We start from the raw sequence: 20,425 nt of genomic DNA on the forward strand, positions 1-20,425 counted from the left end.
GTACCGTTAGTTTTAATTTCCAGCGCGTCTGCTAGTCTACACTTCATAGTTCATACAGTCTTTCTTGATTCTTTAAAAGGGATGGAGTAAAAAAAAGCATTATATAAAAGGGACAATTGTCACTAATGGTTTTGCCGTCTTGAGTTCGAAATGGATGCGGCATGAAGAGGCTGCCATGCATGCCATTTTTCCATTTTCCTGGCATTTCCCTTTGAATTCCACCCCCACCCAATCTTTCATTTCCCGAGTTTCCGGTTCCGCCACGGCTTTGACAAGAAAACCTCTGTATTTATAGATTCGGTGGTTCTCGTGCCGTCTCTCGTGTTATCAGGCTTTTTTAAAAATTCAAATTGAACGAATACCAATACGTGAGTGTGAAAGGAGGCGTATCTCTAGTGAAAAAACGTTGAATTGTTTCTGTCTTCGGACTGGCACGAAAATGTCAGAACGCTGGTGAATCACTCTTTCTGTTCTCTCGTCTTTTATCCATCCAAGTTCGTTGATCTCGTGAAACAGGTAAGTTTCGATTTTGATTTGAGTGCAATTGCAAATTTTTAGAATTGAAAAAAAGTGATAGTGTTTACTGTTCAGGCTCCAAGATAGAGTAATTCTGACTAGATCCTCACATATTGGAGCAGTGATTTGCGGAATTAAATAGGTTAGGATGACCGGTTCTGTTTTCCTGTTAGGATTTGGCAGATTTTCCAGTTTGTTTATCAACAAAAGTGAAAAAGTTGCTTTCGATTTGAGTTTCAGGCTTATTGTTAAATTCTTTTCTAAAGGAATGAACTATATGCTGTTTGGTGCAATCAGGAATCCGTTTACTAGGTATAATGTCTTCTATTTCTTGCGCGAAAGCAACTTTCCTTTTACGGATCTAATTACACAATTTTCATACTAGTATACTTTCTATGGTTCGATTTTTCCTTCTAAGTCTTACAAATCGACTGATTATTCGCCAGTTATTTGGAAACGTCGTGATCAAGTAACAAAGTTTAGGTAAACGTTTTTTTTTACGTTAGTTGATTAGTTATATTTAGGTTTCGTTTTTTGTTCGTTGCTATTTTTATCCTGAATTTTAGATAATATATACAATTTTGTACGCGTTGAATTGATCTATTTGTGAGTTAAACCTTAACTTTGGAGGTAATATTTTTAACAAACTTTTAAAAAAATTTGTTTTAGTGAAAAAAAGAATTTAAATCGTACATTAATAAGATTTAGAATGATAAATAAGTCCGACTTGGTACTCCATGCTCCAGAATACATAATCGTACATTTTTTCTGTTAAATTTCCTGGAAAAGATGGGCCTACAATAAAAAAATTGGTTGCAATTTTAAGAAAGTATACTAATGTGGATATTTTTTGCTAATCTTCAGTTTACGCAACACTATTAATATTTCAATTTTTGGTATAAGGTAAAAAAATTTTTAATTCTTTAATTAAGTCCGTTTCAAAAATATGATTTAACCCAAATGACGAAATCTTTCGTAGAGCCGATTTTCAGAAAGCTCACTTTTTATGTTAATTTAAACTTGACAAGATAATTTAATTTCAATGAAATGATGACTGTTTTTTTAGTTGATTCTGTACCAATTTATTCAGTTTATTTCATTTTCCAAATAGCTAGAGCAATAATTCCAAAAAATAGCACATTTCTAACATGGCTGATTTCAAATAATTCGTTAAGCAATTTCTAAATAAAACAGACATCTTTCGAAAAGTTGAGGTAAAATTTGTATGCCTCAACTAAAGAATTTTCAATAGTATTCATAGGCAACCCTACAGATTGACACGAATCTTGACCTTCGTGTCTATATTTTAAAAATTAAAAAAAAACTTATAAATACAGTTTAATAAACTAAACAGTGGATTTTCTAGAGAGAAAATGTACGTTTGTTAATTCAAACTCTAAAACTTCTAATTGTTAATTGAAATGTTCCTACTTCCAAAAATATTTCATATAAGAGAGTTAGAATTTAAGTTATTTCAACAGAGAATAATGTACATAAATGAAGGGTGGCTCTACGAAGCTAGATAACCAGCATTTTTATTTAAAAAATCGGTTTATTGAATTAAAAATTCCTAAAAAATCAAGTACACATTATGGTGTAACTAGTTTTTCGAAACTCATTTTTTTTATACACTAATTAAAAAAAATGTTTCATAAAATTTTATTAAACATTTCAACGTAAGAATCATTTTTCTCAATCTTTGATTGAAGCATTGATATTTCTTCAAATTACCATAATTCCATGAAGAAAATGTACTTTCTTATTTTATCTCGGACATTTAGAAAAAAATGTTTGTCTTACAGCGATTTAGCTATCTTCAGTCTTGATTTTCAGGATCATTTCCCTGCATCAAACCCTCTTATTGTACCTATAATCTTTATCCAAAGCCGATTATGAAAACCCATGAAATTTTAGTCTTAAAATTCTCGTAAAATTTTTTTCGGAATTGGCTTACTTTATTTCATCCAACATTTTTTGTCCTATTTAGATATTCAATGTCTCGAGTGCATGTTTTATTTTTTATTTTAACCGAAAACCTAATTTTTCATCCTATACTTTAGCCGAGCTAACTTAAATTTTAGGTATACAACTTTTATGGCCTTAATTTAGCAACACTTCAGATTGGGAGTGGAATTTTGTTTGATCTTAAAATAGTGATTTAAATGTTACAGAATACTTTTTCCCTCTTCTGAAAAATATCCATTTTGTTGGTTATCTTTTTCTATACTGCAAGCCTTCAAATAAGAATGATACACTTAAAAAAAATTGTGGTTGAAAAAAAAAACAAAAACAAAATGCAGTCTTATTAGAAATTTTTTAATTTATATTTCATAACATCCAAAATTTGGCAGAATTACTTTTATGAATTTTCGAAAATTCAATAAAAATTGATATCCTGTTAAGTTAAATTTATGATCCACTAGACAATACAGCTTATCGAGACTTGAGTCAAGATTTAAAAAATTCCCACTTCCCTTTCTAATTTCCTCGTCTCATTAAGTGTCAAAACTGACATATGACTTCGAATCTAACCGTATCTTAGAGATCTACATTCGATGAAAAAGTGTCAATCATATTAAATTTTTTTCTTAATTACAAGTGACGCATATTCACTCTTATTTGAATGATCGACTTGTATTTGACATGTATTCAATGAAATTTTCTAAAAAATGCAGGATGACGGAGGAGCCAATCGGCCGGTGTCCCTCGCCATCCGGCGACAGCAACCTCTCCGGGGGTGGAGAAATCCACACATCCGCAATCGTGGCTTCCTTAGAGGAGCGTCTAATGGACATCACTGCTCGACATTCTCTCAACGCTCTTCGAACTCCACCGACAAAGAAGGCCAAACGAGTCCGCTTTTTCCGCAATGGGGACAAGTTTTACACAGGCGTAGTAATGGCCGTGACTCCAGAAAGATATAGAAGTTTTGATAGTCTGGCTTCCGATTTGACAAGAGCCCTCGTCTCCAGCGTCACGTTGCCCAGTGGAGTTCGAGCAATTTACACCATGGATGGCAGAAAAGTCCAAACTGTGGGTGATTTGGAAGATGGAAAGTGTTACGTCGTTTCTGGTCAGGGAGAGATGTTTAAGAAAGTGGAGTACTCTTCATCCAAAGTGAGAAGAGGAAGTTCCCTATCGGGTTTACCCCAGTCTCCGGCTGGTACCGGCAGACAAATCAGTGCAATACCTGGTTGTGTTAAGGCGAAAATCATAACTTTGATCCGCAATGGCACAAAGCCAAGAAGGGTTGTGAGGTTGTTACTGAACAAGAGGAATGCACCAAGCCTCGAGCATGTCCTGGAGGCAATCACGGAAGCTGTGAAGCTGGATTCAGGTGCTGTGAGAAAAGTCTACTCGCTTTCGGGACAACAAATTAATTCTCTGGATCAGTTTTTTGAGAACGAGGAGATATTCGTGGCCTGTGGGACTGAAAAGCCCACTCAAGAGGACTTTGAGCTTGTCTTTGAGGAGTCTAAATGCGTTCAGAGTTTCCGACGAGGCGTTTGCCCCGTTAAGAGACAAGGTGGGCCAATGCCAAAAATGCCTCGCAAGTCAGGAAAGAAGTCATTGACTGCTCCTCAGGTCAGGACTCCAAGTCCTGCGTCGCTTATTTTACCGCAGCCGCTTAGGTTGCATTATACTGTTGGACACGTTATCGGAGACGGTAATTTTGCAGTTGTTCGGCATTGCGTGCACAAGTGAGTATGTCTTTGCCTCGGTTTTTTTTAAAGATAATTATTAATGCGACTGAAAAAGGAGACGTGAGGAGAGCAATTATTTTACTGTGCTGAATTCCGTTTTAGATTAGTCACTCTTTTTTATGATCAAAAAATATAGTCACTTTTTAAACTGAAAAGATCACTTTAGTCACTTTTTTTAATAAATTAATTCATGGGTTAACCACTATTGAATTTAGGTCTGTACCTATTTCTGAATTATCCTGAATTCTTTAGAAATATTTTAGGGTTTTTTTTAAAGGTTCTAAGGATTTTTTTTAATAGATTAGAATAACTTGAAGGCATTACAAAGCATCTTCAAGATTTGATTTCTTTTTTAAATTTCATACAATTTTGGAGAGCTGTAAAAGTTTCAAGTAATTTTAAAGGATTTTAAATATTTTAGGGTATTTTAAAAGTTTCGAAGCAAGTTCTAATAGATTTAAATATCTGGAAGTATTCCAAAGGATTAAAAAAAAATTTTGGTATATTTCAACTTCCAACCAAATTTCAAAAGCTTTAAAAAATATCAAGGGATTTCAAAAGATTTGAAATTGAAAGGTAATTTAAAATATTCCAAAACATTTTCAAAAGATAAATATTTTCCTAGTATTTGAATAATTTTAAGGGTAATTTCATAAATTTTCCTGAATTTCAGGAAACATCAAATTTCATGTAATTCGATGGATTTTTATAAGGTATTAACGGTTTTCGAAGAATTCATGTTCATAAAAATTGAGGGATTTCTTAGGATTTCAAAGATTTTGAAATCTTTCAAGGTAATTCCAAAGATTGTAGGATATTTTAAAAGATTTCAAGGTAATAAAATTTCAAGGTATTTCAAAGGATTTGAAGTATTTTAAGATATTTTGAAAGATTCCTAGGAATTTTTAATATATTTAAATAATTGTAAGGTATTCCAATGGATTTGAAAGATTTTAATATATTTTTTCAAAGTTGCAAGGAATTTTCAAGACTTTTAAAAAGCTGTACGGGATTTCAAAGGATTTAATATATTTTTTAAATCATTTGAAGGCATTTTCAATTGATGTTAGTTATATAATAAGATTTCAAAGAATTGAAAATACTTTAAGGTATTTAAAAAACCTCTTACGATTTTATGATATTTAAAAAAGATTGCAAGGTACTTTATGAGATTTCCGAGTATTTCAGTGATTTTAATGAATTAAAAAAATTCTCAAGGTATTTAATAAATTTTCCAGATTTTCGGGAAACATCAGATTTAATGGAATTTCGTTTATTTATAATTCGCCTTTCATTATTATTAATTTATCCTTAATTATTTTTGAAATCTTTGGAATTTTCTTGATTTTTTTCAATTCTATAGTCACTCGATTCTACTCAATTCAGTGGGCTCTTTTAAAATTTTTATTTGATTCTCCCTTAAGTCTTTTAAACTTACATTGAATTTCTTAGGCATTTTATCAAATAATGTTGGACTCTCTTGAATCTTCCTGAACTTATTTCAAACTTACTGAATTTAATGCATTTTTCACTGTTTCCGTTCACTTGATTTTTTTTTAATTGACTGGATTTTGATGAATTTTATTTAATTCTTTTCCTTTATTTTGAATTCTTCTAAATTCGCTCCAATTTTACTGAAAAAATAGGATATAAAAAATTGGTTAAAATTTATTTGATTTATACTTTAATTCTTTCCTCATCCGAAAAATGTTTCTGGCTACGGCCTTAAGTACAACGTTTTGAAATTAGTGAACTTTGATTGCTTTTTCTGTTTAAATATATTCTTTTTTCAAGGAACTTATACTATGGTAGCCCTGAGAATAGTAAATTAATAATTTATAAAATAAAAGAAAACTCTTTATTTAATTTGTAAATATTGTATATAAATAATGTTACATACATGATTAGCAACTTTGATCTTTAAATATTCATGGTCAGGGAAAATGAAAAACTATTAAGGAAAAAGTCAGTGAATTTTGGAAATGAAATTTCATGGCCGTCCTGAATATATTAAATATGGCGATGAGAATCTCAACCGTAAAATATATTCTTTAAATATAAAATCGTATAAAGCTTTAAAAGTGCACACGGTGTTTCCACATATGTTATTCAAATTCGAGGAGAATATCTATTTAACAAATGATGGAGAGGTACCTTATCACTTTGGTATATTAATTCCGTATAGACTATAAAACATAGTTAGCTTTGAATATCTAGTAAAAAATTACTGAAAATCGTACTCAAGTTTATGTTGCATTTGTTATTTACTTTGAATTTTTGATTTGGATTGTATTTTTATTCATTCAAGCCATTTCTCCGGACATTTAAAAAAAATGTTCATTTAATAAATTTACTATAAGGTATCTTTTTAAAATAAACATGTATTCCCTTGTGTGATACAGATCAACTGGAGCCGAATACGCGATCAAAATAGTGGATAAATACAAATGCCAGGGGAAAGAAACAATGTTAGCGAGCGAAGTGGCAATTCTAAGACAAGTTTGCCACCCAAATATCATAAGTTTAATCTCCGAACAAGAGACAACAGACCAGCTATTTTTAGTTATGGAACTAGTGAAGGTATTGTTTAAGAGTCTTAAGTATAATTTAAAATCATAAGATTAATTTTTTTCTTGTAACTACAATTTCAATTCCAGTACAATATTATTTAATTTCACAGGGAGGAGACTTGTTTGACGCAATAGCAGCAGCAACCAAATTTTCAGAATCCGAAGCGAGCGTTATGATTGGACATTTGACGTCTGCTCTGGCTTATCTGCACTCTCATCATATAGTCCATCGAGACGTCAAGCCCGAAAATCTCTTGGTTGAAATGGAAGGAAGTCAAGTCCGATGTCTGAAATTAGCTGACTTTGGACTTGCCCAAGTCGTCGTGGAACCTTTATTCACAGTTTGTGGAACTCCGACCTATGTCGCGCCCGAAATTCTCGCAGAAATGGGATATGGCCTAAAGGTGATTCATACTTGATTAGTATTTAAAACCTAATATTACTCTAATAACGGGCTTCGGAGTGACGTAATTATTAAAACTATTTTACATTTTTTTTGAGCCATTCAAATATTTTGCCGTAATTTTCTCCTAATTGACCGCTAATGTCACAGTTTCTTCACTTTGCCTTTAAAAATATTTTTGAACTTCTCTGATTGGCTAAAACAACATGTTTATCATCCCTGCGACAGGAATATAGGAAAAGGTGGGGCGAGACGGTGCACAAAATCTTTGACGCTAATAAAGTTGTAACCTGTAAGAACTTGTAGGAGCAAATATTAATTAAAACTTTCTCCAATTTATCACTCACAAGTTGCACATATTTTTTTCTAAATGGAGCAAACTCATTTTACAGAAATTAAGTATTAAGTACTGTAGGTTAGTTGGGGCGATATAGAACACGCGGCGAGTAAAATAGAACGCATGGTGGGGCGGTGTGGAACAATTGGAATATAAATTGCAATTTGTAATATTTTTTGAAAATTAAAAAAAAAGTAAGCGACAAATCAAAATTTATGCCATGGAACACCAACTGGAAGAGACATAATATTAAAATACGTATTTTAGGCAGAAAATAACCTACTAACAATCTTCCTTTTATTATTTCGCATTTTAATAACTTAAGTCGTGTACTTTAGCACTTTTTATTGGTTACAAATATCTCGCAACTATTCCAACCAGCGACAGGCTACACTGACAGTGACTGACAGTGACTATGACAGGTTAAATTCGCGGATGTTCCGGTGTTCCATTCCGCCCCATTCAGCTTGTTGCATCTCGCCCCCAATGACAATTTTATTTGAAATCCGTAATTTACTTTTATAAATAATTTATAATTAAATCTAATGCCAAGAGCAGAAAATTTAAACATCATTTTTTGAAATTCTTGTAAGGGAAAATGGGATGAGAACATTATTAGTACATTATTTTCTCTCGAAAATCACACCATTCCTGAGTTTTGAAGTACTAAAGATTTGCACTTACTTTCTAATACAATTTACATAAAATATCAATTCTTTTTACACTTTCCTCAGCTTATTAGACTTATTTTTATTTAATAAATTAATATCAAACGACAAACTTGAAGTGTGAATATTTTTCCAGATATAGTAGCGTTCTATTTTACCCGCATGTCCCGTCGAGCCCCACCTTCCCCTGTCAAAATAGTATCAAAAGCTAATATACGGGTCGTTGGCAAAAAGTTGCGAAATTCGAACTATGAATTTCTTAAATAGGGCTTTAAAATATCAACTAAAATATTTTTCTCATAAATTTTACGCCAAAAATTGAACAAAAATACCAGTTGCAAGAATAAAAAATTATGTTTATCTGCGTTTTTTATTAATACAAGCGGATTTGTGTACAGTAGAATCTGTTTTATTGGATAAAAAGACAATAAAAGACTTTTAGAAATCCTCTGGAAAGTGTAATAATATATTGAAGTAAATTTGAATTAATTATAATTAAATAAATATTATTGTTTTAAAATGTTGATTTAAACTTGAGTATCTTTCCTTTGAAAAAATAAAGGCTCGTTTAAAAGCACATTTTAAGCAGATGGTTATTGTCAGCCTGACTGAGACGACTAAGTTGACATCTGAAGCATAGCGAACATAAAATCTATTGGAAAGTTAACACAGCGTTACCGATTCGAACACGAAATTTCGAAATAATTCAAAACATCAATTTTTTAATTATTTTATTCGGAATCATTAAGAAATTGTTACCAAATTCGGTAACACAAATATCATACGATGCACATTTTTCAAAATTTTGTTAATTTTATGTCCAGAAATATGATTGTTATCGAGTGAAAACAAAACTTCAGGGACATAATATTAAACATAATTAAGTACCTTTAGAACTAAAAAATTGGCCACTATTCAGAATTTTTGGATTCCTAAACTTGATATAAATGATTGACATAAGCATAGATCATTTCCCAAATTTAATTCGTCATTCATTTCTCAACGATTGTGTGCGAATTTGTATTTAAGGATATGTTACATACAGGAATTTTGAGCGATATTGTACTTTCTCATTTCGAAATAAAAGCAACTAAACTTATGAAAATTTGCTAAAAATACTTCTATGTAACTAGCTTATCCTAGGATTATGCAAACAAATATTAAATCATGAAAGCATCCTTATATTCATCTATTTGTCTATTTATCTATTCATCTATCTATTATTCTTTATTTTATGATCTTCAGATAGTATGCAATTTTCTGTTGTTTGAAATAATATTTTTCAAACCTGTAGCATTTTAATCTGTAAGACTTTTTAGTAAACATTTTAAAGTCGAAAACTTCCCACATCGAATAATTTCAAATTCGATTATTCAAAAGTTAATAAGTTGATATTTTAAGTATACTGTTCGAAAGCTATCATTTTCAGATGAAATCCTGAATTTCAATTTATTTAAAATAAATATAATTCAGAAATTAATTCTATTAAATTAAAAGAGTTTTCATATAATAAATTTTGTAATCACATTCAAGAGTACAAATTGTTAAATTGAAAGCGTCCAAATGAAAAAAGGTTAAATAGGATAATTTAAAAATAAGTAAGTTCCAAACTTAGCAATATTTGAGTATGAAGGACTTGAAGAATAGGCAATTCTAAATAAAAGCGTTGATCTGTTATCAATATAAAAACTTCAAAGACCGGTCCCTTTATTCCCTATTGTGCTCTATATTCAACTGTTCTCCCTAAAGTTCCTTATTTTCAATATTTGATCCTCATAGTACCCCATTTCCAACCAACAGCTACAATTTGTTCAATTATTATTTAAATCGAGGCGTCCAAACCTTTCACTCTTTCGGTGTCAAATTCTTGTTTCAAATTCTACAATTTCAAAGTAAAAGCCGCAATGTTTAAAAAACGTTAAATTTAGATATCAAAAGACGATTAAAAATTTTTTTAAACTGTTCAAAATTGTACCGCTTTAAATTAGATCTTAATGTTTTGGTAATTTAAAGCTTAAAGCAGCCAAAACTTTATCATTCGAAATTGAAATCGGTGAAAATTTAACAATTTTGAATTGAAAACATCCAGAATTAAATCATTTTAAATTGAAACATTCGACTTTGATGCGCAAATTGAAATTGTTGACATTCATGCTTAAAAAATTGGAACACAACTGGAATTCCTGATATATTGAACGCAGAATTAGTGTAGGTTCTAAAATAAATGCAAAAATCACGTTTAAAGTCATCAGAATAAGAATATTGTCTTATGCATAGTGGCTTGATTTGACACGATAAAAAAATGTGTATGGAAAATGCTTAATATAATAATTTTTAAATTATCATGGATACCATTTTTTTTAAACATTTTTCTAGGTCCGAAATATGACGTCAAATTTTGAAAAATTTTAATATGTGTGAAGATGTGATCTCCAAATAGGCTTTCTTTTTTTCTGAAATTTTTCCCTTAAAAATGGTCCCTTTTGGTCTAGAAATGTCCCCTGAATTTATTATATTTTATTTTAATTTCCGTTGTTAGTAAGTTAATATATTATTAATTTTCTTTAATGGGTTTTTTTACTCTTGCATGCTTGCATTATATTTTTTTATGCCAATATAAAATAATAAATTAATAGCAGGAATTAAAAGAATAATTTGTAGGAGAGCCATTTAAAAAAAACAGAGCTTTTTCTTGGACAGGTTAAAAAAATCAATTTTTTATATACTTTTTATTCTTTCAGCATTTCTTGATTTTTTTCTACTGCATTCTTATTCGCAAGAAATGATGAGCTACTTAACCCTATAATGCACACATTTTTCTATTAGTTATTTTTCGATGAAAATTCTTACTCGGGGATTTTTCGGGTTGCTGAGCACGAATCTGCAACTAGAATTTTAATATTTCAATTCCAAGTTGGCGGATCAAAAATTTTTTTAAAGCATACTTTGATTTAAAATTAATAACTCGGGGTTTTGTGGGGTCGCCGAACATGAATTTGGAATCAAAATATTCATTTTTCATAATCCAAGTTGGCGAATCCAAGATGGCAGGTCAACAAATTTCTTAAACATATATTGAAATCGCCATCTTGGACGATGGAAAATTGAAATTTTGATTTCAGATTCATGCTTAGCGATCCCAAAAATCTCCGAGTTACTAATTTTAGAGCGAAATACGTGTTTATTAAATTTTTTCGTTCCGCCATTTTGAATTCGCCATCTTAAATTTGAAAAAATTTAAGTTCTATTTACAGATTTACACTCAGCGAACCCAAGTATCCCCGAGTGAAAAATTTCAGCGTAAAATATTATTTTTTTACGCTTTTCGTCCGCCTTTTTGAATTTGCCAAACTGACAGCAGATTCGTAATCAGCGATCTTCAAAGCCCTTAGATTCAAGTTTCATCAAAATCGATCCACACATAAGGTGGGAAATGAATTTCTCCGAAAAAAATGAATTTTTTGGTATTTGTTTATTTTTAACTAATTAAGAAAAAATAAAATAACAATTTTTATCAAATAGCAATATAGAAAAAGCTCTTATCTAACCAAAAAGTCTATAAAAGTCTATAAGTACCAATCATTATAAGTTCTATAAATAAAAATAGGCGATAGAATAGGTGGTCCGTATACGGACCACTATGCAGCTAAGGGTTAAATGATTTATTAATGCTAGCTAAATAATTAATGTTAATAGCCAGAAAAATGACTAACTATATATATTAAACATCTACAAAATTGAAATTATGGAACTAGAGGTTAAGTATTTTACCTTAGTGGATAAACTGTTCTTACGAGAAAGAAAGACTGGGAAACCATAGAAGGACACAGCGCAGAGGTTCTGTGCAATGTTTTGAATTTTTACGCATTTTTGCCATAGGTATAGATAGTCTTTTTTCTGGGTTTTAAATTTAATTTCTTAGTTAGCTATGAAAAATCCTTTATCCAGCTCAAGATTTCCTACGGATAAAAATACAGTAGAAAAAAAATGCTGAAAGAACGAAAAATATTTTAACAGCATAATTTTAAAATGATTATGTTTTATTTGATCTGCTTTTAATTCTTTTAGCTTTTTGTGTTATTTCAACTGTCCATAAAGCGGCATTTTTCTAAAATGGCTACCCCTGCAAATTGTTCTTTTTGGTTTTACAACGTTCCCTCAATTTTGGCAGATTTACAAAAAAATCTTAAGTTTATTTTTACAACAAAAAAATGCTCATTTGAATTGAATTGTCCTTGTTAATGGATTATTTTACTTGGGAATTAATTGCATTTGTACTAAAAAATTTCATTTTCCTCTTTTGTTACTATTTTGCAAAATGTTTATCACCACTGACACTATTTTTTATCTGTGAAGTGGGTCCGAGCCTTGTAATAATTAAAACTCGTTTCTATTTTCTATCTAAATATTCCTTAGAATATATTTAGAATTACCCTCGAATTATATATTGCTCATCTCTGCGATCAAACTAAACATGAACTGTTTTGCTTTTATCTTAAAGCTGGAGGCATATGGCTCGAATGACATTGAGTATAATCTAATGCAAATTATGGACTTGTCATACTTGAGAGATGATAAATACATAAATCTTTTCGATTTAGATCGACGTGTGGGCTGCCGGAGTCATACTCTACATCCTACTCTGTGGGTTTCCTCCTTTCGTATCGCCTGACAACGAGCAAGAAGAATTATTTGAAAGAATTCTCAGCGGACAATACGAATTTACATCGCCATACTGGGACAATATTTCCGATTCGGCGAAAATGCTCATCTCTAACATGCTTCAAGCACAACCAGAACTTAGATTCAGCGCGGAGGATGTTCTTGATCACCCCTGGCTTACGGTAACTTTATTTTCTTGTTACGAAAACGATAGAATACCCTATTTTAGCTATTCGCATGGTTCAACTTGGTGCGGAGATTGACTGATGAATATCATTTGCTGATGAGTTAAAAAGATCTCAGAGCTTCCTTCTTTCTTAGATGAATTTTCAAAGTAATTTCCGAGGAAGGATTAATTATATTTATAGCAAAATAGAGTTTATTGTACATAAATTTAATTTATTAGAACTTCTCATGTTTGTTAATGTAATTGTCTGAATTGATAGAGTTTTCAAATCTGATAGAAGTTTGCATTCTTTCGAGGATTTAAGGCTTCTGTGAGTTTGTTTACGTAGCAAAAAAATTAGAGCAATAGAAAATTCAAAATTGCATTTCGAATTTTTAGAGTATGTTTTTTATTATGAACTCCCTTAATGTGATATTTTTTTGCGCTTTAGACTGAGTTGAGATAATTCTGCACATTTCTACTTCTAAACTTCTCACTAGGGGTTATGGATTAAGAAATGAATCTTGAGTTCCTTAAAAGTACTGACGGATTTTTAGAGGAAAATATTTTTTAAAGCAAAGGTTGTAGAATAAAATTTTCCTATGATTTTAGAAAACTGGGGAGCCGGAATTCTTATTAGAATTTGTTGGATGCCTTTGAAATTCTTTAAAATTCCTTAAAAACTTTGACAATGATGTAAGTTAAGGGCAGTTTTTTAAATTGTGGTTATAGGTTATTAATTTCTCCAGACTTTTCTCAATATGATTTCCTGAAAACCTTGATTGTCACTAAAAATTTAGAAAGTCAAAGGAAACAGTAGTTCCACAAATGTTTAAAAATGCCTTTCTTACTATTGTTTCTACTTTCTTTATTTCTAACATAGTTACTAGATATCATTCATATTGAATACATTTTCAAAATACACTTTCACTATTTTTTTGTTTTCCAGAAGTTTTAATTCCTAAACAATCAAGAGCTTTTCAGTCCTTTTTGCTTTGGGTTACTGGATTATTTCTAGGTGATATTTGGCAAGGAGTTAACTTTTGAAATGGGTGTAAATTGCTTCTACTTTAAAACTGGTTGAAATTGGAACTTATGAACCTCTCAGTTCTTAATTTCCTATTTTACCTTTTCACCTTGTTCCCATATCTTTCCATTCCGGGAAAATGTAACCTCATTCTGCATGGAGAAAAATGGATGTTTACCCCTAACAACTAGATCTTTTGGATTAGCATATACTTAATATTTAACGGGAATAGGACAGTCTAGGTCTAGGATATTAGAGGCTATAATCGACAGATATTAAAAACTACGCACATGACCATAAAACAGAATAATCGGCACATTATTAAAAAGTATACTATTTGGTTGAAGATTTAACTGTTTTGTTGAAAATTCGACTTTTCAGTTGTTAATTTTCCATCAATTTTTTGTTAAAAATTGATGTGTTTTATGTAAATTCGTATTTTTGGTAAAGAATTAATCTTTTGGATTAAGAATTAAATTACTTGGTTAAAAAAAGAATTATTTTGTTAAAAATTCATTTTATTGTTTGGGGATCCATCTCTTTGTTTGAAAATTGATTTTTTGGTGGTTGTAAATTAATTTTTAAATTGCAAATTTGACTTCCATTTTTGGTTACGTATTGATATTTTATAGTTTAAAAATCAACTATTTGGTTGAAAATTAATATTTTCGGGTTGAAAATTCAACTAATATATGCTTAAATATTTGAATGTCTTGTTAAAAATTCGTCTTTTTGGGTTAACAATTTGATTAGTTTCGTAGAAAAATCAACTATTTGGTTGAAAATTAATTTTTCGATTTTATATACATATTTTCGGGCGGAAAATTCACCTGTTTTCTAGGGATTTTGGCTGTTTGGTTGAAAAATTCATCTTTTTTGGTAAAAAATGCAACTTCTAAGTTATAAATGAATCTGCTTTGGTTGCGAATTAAACTATTTTGTTTAAAAATTGGTAATTTTTGGTTGAATTTAAGTGTTTTTTTATTTCGAGTTAAACTTATTTCTTGCTTGACATCATTTATGTATTATATTTTGAAGGTGGCACAAAATCGGTCGGCACAGAAACGGGACATGAGTGTTGAAAATTCATCTGCTTGGCTTGAAAATTCAAGTATTTGGTTAAAAAATTAACTATTTTGTTGAAAATGGGTCCCTTTTTTTGAAAATTTAACCATTTTGTTTTGAAAACTCAACTATTTGGTTGAAAATTGATCTTTGTATGTCGAAAATTCAACTATGTGGTTAGAAGTTCAACTATTTTATTAAAAATTTATTTATGTTAAAATTGAACCTATTTTGTAAAAACACATATTTTTTGTCAAGAAATTCTACGGCTTTGTTGAAAATTCGTATTTTGGGTTTAGAATTTCCTCTTTTTAAATTTGAAAGTTCATATTTTTTGGTCAAAAAGTTTTTTGTTGAAAATTCAACTATTTGGCTAAAATGAAACTGTTTGTGTTTGAAGTTAATTATTTTTTGTTTGAAAATTGGAACATTCGGTTGAACATATTAAAATAGTTCAATTCCAAATTTTGAGTTTGCATTTTATTTTGGGGATTTATCAAATGTAATTGAAGAATTGGGCGGTTCTAGCTTTGTGTCATGATGTGGGACAAAGAAGGGGAGAATTGGAAAGTGTTTAAAATATCGTGACTTAGTTTTTGAACGGTCCTGCACAGGTAAATATGCCTTTCTAACAGGCAGTCAAATATCTGGAAGTTTCAGTTCAGCATTGTAGAGCAGAATTATAGAGAATAAAACAATATTTAAATAATACAAGATAATTGGATAAATTTATGTTTTTTTATATGAATATATTGATAAATTAAAAAAAAAAAAAACAGAAAAAGTTTTACCGTCAAAACATAATTTTGTATTGTGAACTATCTAAATTTGAATTTGTCATGTTCATTTTGAATCGTTCTTATAAATTCGGTAATAATTTATCCGCCCAGTTATATCCTCTGTAAGATTCTCATTCTAGTTACCTTTCTCAAACTAATATAATCAGCTCAGAACTCTATCTCGAATAGTGAAAGATATTTTAATTTAAACTCAACATCTTAGCAAAATATGCGTGGATATATCTGTATGTTAGGAGATACTGTTTAAACCTTCAATATCTAGGTTTAATATCCATTTTTCTCCGTATATTTTCTTCATACATAGTTATCAATGGCTTATGAACACGCACTAGCTTGAATCCTGACTCTTGGTTAACCTCTGGTTCACGTACTGAATTCTGGCACTCGAAAGTAGCACTGGTCGAGATCTTAGGGCACCCTGACACAGCAACAGCTTCAGTAGTGGTTTGTCATATCTGTAGCAGAGCTTTTCTTTTCTTTTTTTCTGCCTCTCTACACCAGCAGAGCTTTCTAGGAGGCGAGCAGACGTCAGCAGCAGATCTCGAATCACCGGAGCAACACGGGTATCAGCAGCGTCAGCCGATAAGAGTCGCCACGTTTGAATTCGATTACAAGAAGCAAAGGCGCAACGAGATTCAGCGTCAGGCCAAGGACGAGTCGGACAATGTCAAGCGAGGCAGATGGACGAAAGTCGAGCCCATTTCGCACACAAGATCGGAAATAGGTCTGGAAATTGAACAAGACAACATTGCTCGTGGACGGGATGAAGTTGATTTTATTAATGCAAATTACAACGAGCGAGAATCCTTTTCTTTAAGTAACGACTGCTTAAAAGATCTCGACACAGCCACCAGGTCTTTGAACGATTTGACGTTAGATCTCGAAAAAACCATCACAGAAGAAAAGGAGGACATTTCCTACCGAAAAGGGCATGCGAAGCCATCACACAGCGTCGCTTCGTCTTTGAATAGCATTCCCGAGAATCTGAATTCTCCAGAAGAAGCTCCTTTCGCGAAGACAATAACCCCCGAGAAGAATTCTCCATCGAGTAAAAGAAACGGGATTGTTTCCTCCAATCTAGATTCCAATTTCACGTCACCTAAAACGCCCTTGTTCGATGCAATATACAATTACGAGACGCCTAAATCTCTAAAATCAACAACCAACAGAGCGAGACTCGCCAGGAAGAACCTCTACAAACTTTCCAAAGCGAATGGAGACGTCAAGAGCGATGGTGATATTGGAAAAATTTCCCGGGATGCGTGTTTTTCCTCGATGGATTATTTAAGTGGGACTTCAGACAACGAAATCGAGACCTCCGATAGTTTTGTAAATGTCCAGTTAGCGACGATCAAGAAAGGAAGAAAGTCAGTGTCATCGCAGAGCTTGGAATCTTCCGAGAGTTTCGAGAACGTGAAGTTCTCCAAGGTGAAAGACGTGATCGTCGTGCCGACCAAAGCCGCCAATCATCGAAGCGAGTCTCAAGATAACAAAAACCCCATTCCCAGTTTTCGCCAAACGAGATCTAAAGTCGCCGGGACTTCCAAATCGTGCAAACCTTCTCAAATTCCCGTCCAGCGCGATGACAAAGTTTCATCAGCTCGCAATAAAACCCAGGAAAATTCGAAGAACGCCCAAAACGAGGCGGTCAAAAGAAGAACGAAAGCGAACAACCAGTCCGAAACGAAGACCGATGCTTGGTCTAAAAGGCACAGTTATGTGCCTCAGTGTTCAACGAAAAAAACGTCGGATTCAAACGAATTGAGCCGGCCAAAATCGACGACCGTGAACAATACAAGGAAGTTCAGTTCGTCGGATGAGTTGCGAGAGGAAAAGCGAACGATAAACGCAAAAACGAAGCGGTTTAGTCTTTATTATACACCTCAGCCCTCGAGGAAGGCCTACGAAGACCCCAAAGTCGAGAAAAGTAAAAATGCCGAGACGAGTAACAATAAAAGTGCTGTTACAAAATGTCTCGTTTCAGGCAAGAAGAAGGAAGAGACTTCGACGACAGCTTGCGAGAGGAAAGATAGTCTCAGGAGTCGAAAATCCGCGGCGGATAGTTCGACTGTAGCTAGTAGAAGTAAGACGAACCGACAAAGTGTTTACAATCGTTCAAACGCGATTACCAATTCTGCAAGAACTAAGTGATTTCGAAAATTGAGTGATTTCGAAAAATTGTACTTGCAAAAAGAGACTTGAGCTTTGTGACTTAGATTAGATGAGCGTTATGATTCCCCAATAAATCAATATCTCCAACAGCACGCACTATTGCTTGAGAACATTGGCAAAATTGCCGTGCATTATTGCAGCAATGTTGCTGCAATATATCAATCTTCTCTCTCAATCAGTTTTGCAACAATGTTGTGCGACATTGCAGCAATATTGATTGGAAGAGAACATTTATATATTGCAGCAAATTTTCTGCAATATTGCTCGGCAATGTTGCCAATGTTGTAAGGTAAGATTGCAATAATGTTCTGCCAAAATCTTGCATCAATTCTGTAACAACATAGATACAAGATTTCCGCTCAGCATTGTTGTAACATTTCAGAAACATGGCTGCAATATTAAGTGCTATTGGGAGACTGTTTTTCTTTTTTAATACCCGAATGCCACTAAAATTTGGGTTTTGGGTTTTGGAAAAGAAAATTTGATTTCTTCGGCACTCAGCGTTTTAACGAAGATTACTTAACTTATTGTAACTTAGGCCTTCGACAATTAATTGCTTGGAGTGAGAGACGGTTGCCGAGTACCGAATCATCAGTCCGAATGCAAGCTTGGCCTTAAATTGTCGCACAAAGACGCACTTTCTAATTGAGAGTGAAACGAGACATGCCAAATGCATTTAATATTGATTTTTTTTGTACGCCTGCGAGGGACGAACTAAGCTGATTGTAAGATGATAAGATATCATATAATAATCGTCGATTAGGGATTTAGGCGCGTAGCGCAAAACTAGGAGAGGATACTGGACACTGGATTATTGTATCGAGTCGCGGAGGGAAATGGAGGAAAAATTTATAATCGGGAGCATTAGTACAGAGAAAAGAAATAGTATTACTGAAAGAGATTGTCGCACGCTTGCTCAAAGAAATTTCAAAGATAGAATACATATTTTTATACAAGGTTATAGGAGCAATAACGAAAGAAAGAGGGAGACATAATCAAACTGAAAAAGCCTTAAGAAGTGCATACTAAATATTCGAGAGAAAGAGAGAGAGAGAGAGAGAAAGAAATAAAGTCGGCTGGACGATGTAGTATATTTTGTAAATTTATTTTTGTAGAGGTATTTTCTCGGGTATTAATATAAATCTCCTTTGCCCTCCGTTGCTCTTATTCCGTCTCGAGGTAGTTTGTTGCGCGCCGTTCTCGTATTTTTACAGAGAAGGTATTGATTCTAATATATGTTGTAAATAAATATACGTAACGAGGCAGGTCTTAGAAATCTTTTTAATCAAATGTTAGACACCTTTTTGTTATGAATCAAATTGTAAATTAACACGTTCGAATTGTATAAATTAACACTGTTCATTTTTGGGGATTTGTTTTCCCGATGGTTTATAGTATTTTTGTTACCGGCGAATGCATGGAAAATGAGAAATGACCTGGACTTGGTGCTTTGTACCAGTGGAAAATTATCGCATAAGAAAATATGAACTTCGCGATGGTTTTTCAAACAGTATTGAAAATCAGGTAGACTATCGATTTTTGTCGAGAAGTACCGATTTTTTTGCAAGTACATGATACATGGCATTATGTAGGTTGTAAGTTTTAAAAAGTGATTGACGCCAAATATTTAGCTATATTAAGATTCATTATGATCTATTTATATTACATCATTGTGCACCAATATTATATTTATATGAAATTTCTGGAATTCAAGACTCCTTCGACTTTGTTCCTTATTTGGGACTTTTAATTCTCTGCGTCTTTCATTTTCTTTAGAAATTGATTAGCATCTGACGGATTGCAATTAGACCTGCGCGAGAAACGCGTACTTATTCGAGTTCATAGTTCTGCAGTGTTTTCAAATGTAGAACAAAAATTCGAGAGCGAATTGTATTCTGTAAGGTATCAAAATCAGTAATTAAAAGTTAAAGTAATATTGAAATATAGCCGATTTATATTTTCGTATTTTCCCTTCCTACCTATTCCCTTCCTGTGGGAAATATCTATTGATTAATCTTAAAATGAATTTATTATTAAATTAATATATTATCAAGTTTATTGTTAAAAATTATGAATAAATGGGTGGTCAAAAAAAGAAAGATTTTGTTTTATATTTTAAAGTTTCATCACCCCCTCCTCTCATTTCGTGATATTTGGTAAAAAAAAATTTCCTAACTTTTTGAAATTACAAAAAAAAATTAGAGGCAGGGCGTGACCCTTAAAGTATCCCAAGGGTTAAAAATGCAATCGATCCTTTAATTTGAAAAGAATCGTTAAAGCTTTACAGTGATAAATGTAAAATTACCGAGTGAACAATACGAAGACTAAAAATTTA

General features: G+C 32.1%; 1 protein-coding gene across 2 annotated transcripts; it reads left to right on the forward strand.

Moving 5' to 3' along the window:
- Positions 1-20: 20 nt before the first annotated feature.
- LOC117179427 (serine/threonine-protein kinase GA29083) lies at positions 21-20,032 on the forward strand. 2 transcript variants are annotated; one of them, XM_033371198.1, is made up of 6 exons: positions 21-516; positions 3,192-4,217; positions 6,623-6,800; positions 6,901-7,194; positions 12,800-13,042; positions 16,420-20,032. In XM_033371198.1, the coding sequence occupies exons 2-6, from the start codon at positions 3,193-3,195 to the stop codon at positions 18,067-18,069; spliced, it is 3,390 nt and encodes a 1,129-aa protein (XP_033227089.1). In that variant the 5' UTR covers positions 21-516; position 3,192; the 3' UTR covers positions 18,070-20,032. The 2 variants fall into 2 exon arrangements, with proteins under 2 accessions (XP_033227089.1, XP_033227090.1); XM_033371199.1 differs by having other exon boundaries at positions 16,423-20,032.
- Positions 20,033-20,425: the final 393 nt, after the last annotated feature.

Source organism: Belonocnema kinseyi, chromosome 9 (assembly GCF_010883055.1).
Source record: "Belonocnema kinseyi isolate 2016_QV_RU_SX_M_011 chromosome 9, B_treatae_v1, whole genome shotgun sequence".
In the NCBI taxonomy this organism is placed as follows: Eukaryota; Metazoa; Arthropoda; class Insecta; order Hymenoptera; family Cynipidae; genus Belonocnema; species Belonocnema kinseyi.

Excerpts from the sequence above, each read along its gene's own strand:
- LOC117179427 (XM_033371198.1), top strand. The coding sequence starts at position 3,193 with ATGACGGAGGAGCCAATCGGCCGGTGTCCCTCGCCATCCGGCGACAGC. Across the intron at positions 6,801-6,900 it reads TAGTTATGGAACTAGTGAAG|GGAGGAGACTTGTTTGACGC; the intron begins GTATTGTTTAAG and ends TTAATTTCACAG. Across the intron at positions 13,043-16,419 it reads TTGATCACCCCTGGCTTACG|CAGAGCTTTCTAGGAGGCGA; the intron begins GTAACTTTATTT and ends TCTCTACACCAG.